At 38.5% G+C, this 7,531-nt stretch overlaps 1 protein-coding gene across 1 annotated transcript in view; it reads right to left on the bottom strand.

Annotated features, from left to right (window-relative positions):
- Positions 1 to 7,031, bottom strand: part of rtn3 (reticulon 3) — an 80,146-nt gene extending 73,115 nt beyond the window's left edge. Inside the window, 1 exon segment of the mRNA XM_057340038.1 lies at positions 6,756 to 7,031. Within this exon segment, the coding sequence (XP_057196021.1) occupies positions 6,756 to 6,849 (94 nt within the window). The 5' untranslated portion in view covers positions 6,850 to 7,031.
- Between the last annotated feature and the right edge of the window lie 500 nt (positions 7,032 to 7,531).

The following is a 7,531-nucleotide window of genomic DNA, read 5'->3' on the forward strand; positions in this document are numbered from 1 at the left end:
GTGGAGTGTTTTGTATGTGGGTATGTCTGTCTTCTGTGTTTTCAACCTTTTCTTGTTTCTGCAGGTACAACTTTAATTATTTTGCTTATAGTCAATATGTCTCATGTACAGCTGCTTTGTAACAATGAAAATTGTAAAAGCGCTATATAAATAAAGTTGAGTTGAGTTGAGTATACTGTCAATTATAGTTTGTGGATAGAAAATCGAAATCGGCAGGTTTCACTTGTAATAAAATCGGAAATCAGAATCGGCAAAGAAAATTGCAATCGGTGCATGTCTAGTTTTGACGCATTTAAACAAACCGTATGGTACAATGACATCTAGCGGTTGAGCTTGGTATCGGAGTCTACAGTGCCTTGCAAAAGTATTCATCCCCCTTCATTTTATTCACATTTTGCTATGTTGCTGCCTTATCTTAAACTACTTTAAATGTTTTTTTATATATATTCATCTACACTCCATGCACAATAAGAAAAACAGATTTGTGACTTAGAACTATGCAAAAAAATTTAAATAAGTACATTGCATAACTATTTATACCTTTAACTCGGTAGTTGGTTAAAGCACCTTTACTGACTCAAATCTTTTTGGGTATGATGTGACAAGCTTTACACATCTGCATTTGCCAATTTTCTGCCATTCTTCAGATCCTCTCAAACTCTGTCAGGTTGGATGGAGATCACCAGTAGACAAACATTTTCAGGGTTTATTCAGGGATGTTCAGTTGGGTTCAAGCCCAAGCACTAGCTGAGCCACTTAAGGACATTGACAGAGTTGTCCATAAGCCGCTCTTGCATTGTTTTAGCTGTGTGCTTAGGATCATTGTCATGTTGGAGAATGAACCTTCTGCCCTGTCCGCTTTTCTTCTACTCTGACAAATGCCCCAGCCCCTGCAGCTGAAAAACACCCCCACATCATGATGCTGTTTCTACCACACTTTACTGTTGAGACTGTATTGTACAGGTGTTGAGCAGTGCCTGGTTTTCTCCAGACATTATGCATGAAACTAAGTCATCAGACCAGAGAATCTTGTCTGACAGATTGAAAGATTCGTTGAAAGGTACGTCTTTGCATATTTCAAATTTTCATGTGTCTTCACTGAGCAAAGGCTCGAGTCTGGCCACTCTGCAATAAAGCCCAGATTTGTGGAGTGTTGCAGTGACTTTTGTCCTTCTGCAAGTTTCTCCCATCTCAATATATGATCATGGAGCTCAACCAGAGTGATCAGAAATACAATATAATATACAAAACTATTTCTTCAGAGGTGTATAAAAACCTTATGTAATGAACCATTAAGTTTGTAATACCTTAGAATAAGCTATTTATATCTACATACAGAGCGGCCCTACATACATTGAATTCGCCGCCATCTTTTGTACAGCAGCTCTAAACGGACAAACAACTCTACAACGCACGTTTTCTCTCCCTCTCCGCTGCGGTATCATGGTGAAACGGATCGCAGGAAGATCTGTGATCCGTACGGATCGTGCTCTCCGGTGCAGAATGCATGTGACCCGCGGATTAACTGAAAGTTTATTCATCATCGAGTAAAAGAATAAAACGCATTCTCGCTCGCTCTCCAGTTTCAGCTCCAACGCGCTCTCGCTCTCTCTCTCAATTAGGGCTGCAGCTAGGGATGTAACGATTCACCGTGAGCCGGTTGAAAATCGATTATAATGTGTGATGATTCAAATCGGCTGAGGTGTGAACTGAATCGCAATACTTTTTTTGAACAGCAGGGGCCGCCATGTTCACTGCAAACCTAAACGTGGACATGCTGATATTTCTTTAATGCAACAAAATCCAAGAAAAGCACAGATAGTATAAGTTTGTTCATATTAAAGAGACCTTTTCTATTATTAATTTGGTATAAAATTGCAGTTTAGTTTTGTTATTTGAAATAAAAAATATATTATACAAAGAAACGTGAAGCATTTAAGAAATAATGCAAGGGAAGTTGTTCATTTCTCTAATTTGTTTCAACTCATTTTGTAAAAATAAATCGTCAGTAAATCGTAATTGGTCGCACATGCGACCTAATTTCTCAATGGTGCGACTAAAAAAAATCTGAGGTCGCACCGGTGCGACCAGCCGTTCGAGGGAAAAAAAGTCTCTGCGAAAGTCTCCCTGTGGTTCAACAACAGACACATTAGGCCATGTCGTGGTCTAAACCAATCAGAGATAGTGAAGGGCGGACCCCCCTCTGATTGGCCGTGGTCCTGATATTCCTGTACATGTGTATACGTTTGAAAATGCTGCGCTGCAGTCAGACAGAGAGGTGAGTAGCCTAGGCCCGTCAGATAAACAGAGTGGATGTAGCTGCGGATGATGAGAGAAGATGAAAAGAACGATTGACAACTTTTTCATTAAGAATGTTAAATTAAGGCCTGATCCGTCCGAAAATCATAACCAATGCTCTGACACGCTAGACTGCAACTAAATGGTCTCATTTTCAGACAAATTTTCCTGCCAGTGCGACAAGATTTTCTTAATGGTCGCACCGGTGCGACTGTCAAACTGATCAATATATAATTTTTGCGTATTATAAATTGTTAATAAATGTTATATTGCGCAAGCTGCGCATTCAGTCACTCATTTTCGTCTCCCCTCCTTCAACCATTCACTTATCTATCAGTGCCCCGCCCCCAAAGACGTAATTCGCTTGTTACGGGTAAGAGGCGAAGGACCGAAAGAGCAGACGAGTGAAGCGCTCAATCTTGCAACTGAAATAAATATGCAGAATACAAGAATTTCCCCTGCTAAGGTACAAAACAGCAACGATAACGAAATGTGTTGCAAGTATTGTATGCATGTGAAGCTAATGCAGGAAACACGTGTTTAAACTTTAAGCACTGAACTATTGTATAAAGATCTCTAACAATACTGCAAAGCATAAAAAACGTTATACATCACGCTAAATACTATTTATTTGTGAGTCGCTATTGATAGAAGCCAAACGTGTATCAATGCAGCTTTCATGAAGAATAATCACTAAAAGCCTTCAGGTCTCGCAGGGTTGTTTTGCGATGCGCGCGCCCAGAGAGTCGGAGCACAAAATACTAAACGGAGCTCTCTTTCACGCCTTCTTACTCTGAAACGGACATATTAACACAAAATAACCTAAAAATTCCCATATTAACAAGAAACCTTGTAAAGGTATTCAGTTTGTTTCGTGACCAAGCAGTTGGGAAACAAAACTCGTGATCCAGTATATTGCGCTAGCTCTTAAAGGGGCTGCAGCATAATAAAGATCTCTGTTTATAATGTTCATCAATCAACTACGGACGGGCCCAAAAACACTTACTGATATTAAAGGAATTGTGTTCTCTTATAGGAGTCGTTCACAACAAATAAAGGAAGAAAGTAGCTTTAAGAAAGATGTGCTTTAAATATGGTAAAGTGTTGAAAGAGAGTTTACATATACAATAAAAATAATTCAATCATAAACAATGATTTGTATTTATTTCTAATTGATTTATTAATGTATTAAACACATTTTAATGAAGTTTTAGTTATTCTTTTTTCTTACCTCACCCCACGACTCTGGTGCTATCAAATTAAGGGCTGGTGCCACCAACTGAATAACTTGGTAGCACCAGTGCCACCTGTGTTAGTCTAGAGCCCTGCTTTCTTGTAGAATTGTGCTTCAAATAAAGAACTTTATGTTCACCAGATTGTTAGTTAATCATTTACAAGTCAATATTGCCTATGGACAGCGATAAAAAAAAAAGTGAACTTGTAAAACGGTGTTAAATGCGATGCGGTTGAAAATTTGGGTGCACCTAACTTTTGTGCTGGTGCACCTAAGAAAAAAAGTTAGGCGCACCAGTGCAACCAGTGCAAAAAGTTAGTCTAGAGCCCTGGAATGACAAATGTACTTGTCCGAAGGACAACCACATGACAACGCTTAATGTCAAGCCCCGAAAAACATGCCCTGAAGTTATGTAGATGGTTGATTATTTGTCAATGTAAGTATAATGTTTTCATAGATTAAAATAGCTTTTAAAATGTGCAAACTGGCAATATGAAAGCGATTTAAAACATCTCCCCTTAAAACACTATATTGGTCTTGACTATTTAAATAAAGTGTCGGTTAAAGGAATATGACTTGGCCTTATAAAAAATTCAGTCAGAAGACATTTTTTCACTTTAATCCATGGATGTTGTTCATTAACATTATTGGTGCTATATTGTGTTTTAAATTTGTAAGATTGGTTAATTTAATATACTGTTGGGCTGTTTTAATCTACATAAACGTGTCATATTCTCTAAAATAAAATATAATTTTTCTGGCTCCGTATTTGTTAATTTGAAAAAAAAAGTCAGAAACGTCTCTGCTGTGTCCTGACGCAATTAGGAAATCCTCTGCGATGCTGGACCGTCTCATTTCAGTTCGGTTCTTGGACTTTTGAGGCTGTGTGCTTTGAAAAACAAGTCCTCGTTTTTAAGTCTGCAACCTAAAAAGGTTGTATCCCCGAATTGGGACACAGCTGAATAGAGTTTAGCGGGCTGTGCGTCAGTAATAACGGTCCGTGGGGAAACGCAGTGCTCTGTCTGTACTGTAGTTAAATGGATTAAACGAGGCTTCGAGGCAACAAAAATTGCCTCGATGATTTTTTGTATTCGAATAACTCGAGTTACGCAAGGAATCGTTTCAGCCCTACTCTCAAGTATCTGAACGAGTACAATATTAAAGCGGTTCCAGATAAACAATGACGCTCAAAACTGCTTCGTCACACAGCTAATATTACAACAACAACAACATATCTTGGTATGTTACTCACATACTGATCCGAATCAAAGCAACCTCCTCGGAGGTGATTTTTAGACGATCTTTCTCTCCAACGACTCTCTCTGCTGGAAAGTATCTCCAGATATCTGTGAGTACATATCTGCTAAAAGACTTGGTCCTAACGCGTCTCTGCTGTAAAGTCTTTATAATATTAACGTAGGTCCTAGCTCCTGCCTGACTTTTATCTTTCTTTTTAAACTTAAAATCCACAAACCTTTTATTTTATGTAATACATAAGTCACAGCTCTTTCTACAGTCTTTCTAATTCCCGCAAAATCTCTTACCTGCGTCAACATGAGAACGACATCTTTTTGTACTGTGGTGGCCACCGTCGTCTTTGGACTGAGCGATTCGTGGCAAATCCAACGCTAGTGGCCGCTGTTAATTAAGAACTGCGCCTTTAAATGTTAACGGTCATTTCATTTACCTAACGCACAGATTAAATCACAAATTAATTTAATCCTCCATGTGAGGGATGATAATTGTTTAAATGAAATAAAAAAAAGATTTTAACAACGTGACTGTTTGGTCGTTAGGACGTGCTCATCATGTCCCAGAAACATTATTTGGTACGTCAGTGTGTCGAATATGGTACGTTCCAGATATGTCTTCAGGAGGTATTTACAACGTCACAGCAACGTCTAATGTTACGTCGTCACAACGAATATGGGAATCACAAAGTTACGTCGCTGGAACATTATTTAGCACGTCGTGGCAGCGAATATGGTCCGGTTCAGGTACGTCATCGAAATGTAACTGTGTTAGCTGGGAAGTAACGGTTCTTCTCGGTTTCCTTTGATTGTTATCAGAAAACATCTACAGGCACTTTATTGTTTGTGAATGTGTACCGGAAGTTAAATTGGGGTTACAAAAGTGTGCATGCCGCATACTACTGTAACTTTTGTTTATGATGTTAAAGGGCTAGTTCACCCAAAAATAAAAATTCTATCATCATTTACTTACCCTCAGGTTGTTTCAAACCTGTTTACATTTCTTTGTTCTGTTAAACACAAAGAAAGATATTTGTAAGAATGTTAACAATAACATATTTTCAGTTCTGTGACATCATCCACTACCATAGTAGGAAAAAAATACTGTCTTTTATTTTGAAGAATTTAGGAACACAAACTGTTCTGGGGCACCTTTGACTACCATTTAATTTTACCTACTATGGCAATCAATGATGTCACCGACTTGAAAATGGCTAACATTCTTCCAAATATCTTTCTGTGTGTTCATCAGAACAAAGTAATTTAAACAGGTATGAAATGACATGAGGCTGAATAAATGATGACAAATTTTTTATTTTTGGGTGAACTATCACATCGCTAGCGAGGTAGCAACAAACGTACACAGATTTGTTAAGTAACGTATAATGGGAGTGTTCTAGCTTGCCCAGTCTTGTAGTTGGGCTAAATCGTTGTATTTACACCGTCCTCCAATTTCGAATACATCTGCACTGCAGAGCATCAGCTGAGCCGCATCATGTGCCCATTTCAGGTTCAAATAAGTAGGCTATTATGTGTCCCCGTATTTTTCCGAGGGCCTTTTCTAAAAATAGACGTCAGTTCAAGGCTTTGGATGATAACAGGTTCGTTCTGAGCACCGTATTCGCAAGACAGCATGAATACTAAACTGCAAAGCACTGAACAATTTTATTGCATTTTGACCATGAAAGAAAAAGAGGCGGACTGGAAAGTGTTCGTGAGGAATAAACAGTGCAGGAATATTACATGACCCTGCCTGGAGTAGGCTTTACAATAATCTGGTGTTTCCTTTAAAGCATTTTTAACGTTGACTCACAAGGCTATACTATATCATATATCAATTCATATTGTCCTTAACATATCAGCCCAAACTAACAAATTCTATTGTATTTGTACAATTTATAATGTTAATAAATCAACATTCTCAACAATCAATATTTTCAAAGTTAAAGTTGCATATCGCGATAATATCTTACCGGAAAACTTCGAGTCTTTGGACGTTGCAGAATGTCCATCGTTAAGGCCTTGTGACGACGAAATCTGACCAGGCTGGTTCATTGGATCTGACATTTTGCTTTGTTATTGTAATGTATTTGTAGCGAAGAAACGTTGCTTGAGATTACAGATGCTGAATAATACTCTGAATGCTCCCGATTAACAAGTATTTCCCAATTCAGCTGCAGCAGCCCCGAGCCTGAGAAACTGTGTGTAGAAGCACATTGGGTAAACCTGTCTGTATGTTGTAATGGACTGGGCGGTGGAAAAGAAATAGGGCGGGTGGAAAAGAAATAGGGCGGGTACAAAAGAGACAGGGAAGGGAGTGTTTGCTTTTAAAGGGTAAACCACAAATCTGTGAAATGTAGGAAAGCTTGGATATTTTGCAACAATTCAACCCTTTTCTCTCAAGCCTTCAATAGATAAACGCTCCCTTAGAAAGTCACCGAACGCAGACAAATCATTTCCCCGTATTAATCTCGTTATAAGCATAGAGAGGCGTATTATTAGCAAAGTCCGTTTATGGAAGTCGTTCCACTCGGTGGGCATGTTTGCAACGCCTCTGGGCAGCTATTCGTCATAGCAAGTCCACAGTCCTATCTACTTGAATGGTGTAAGGCAGATATGTTTCTAAAATCGCTGATAAAAATGACAATTAAACAGCGTATTTCCGATCAATAATTAAACATGACATGAACTGTATCATGACTTTGGTTTTCTAAACTTAAATTGCGCTAAAAATAACCTTTTTCGATGT

Source organism: Triplophysa rosa, linkage group LG1 (genome assembly GCF_024868665.1).
Source record: "Triplophysa rosa linkage group LG1, Trosa_1v2, whole genome shotgun sequence".
Lineage (NCBI taxonomy): Eukaryota > Metazoa > Chordata > Actinopteri > Cypriniformes > Nemacheilidae > Triplophysa > Triplophysa rosa.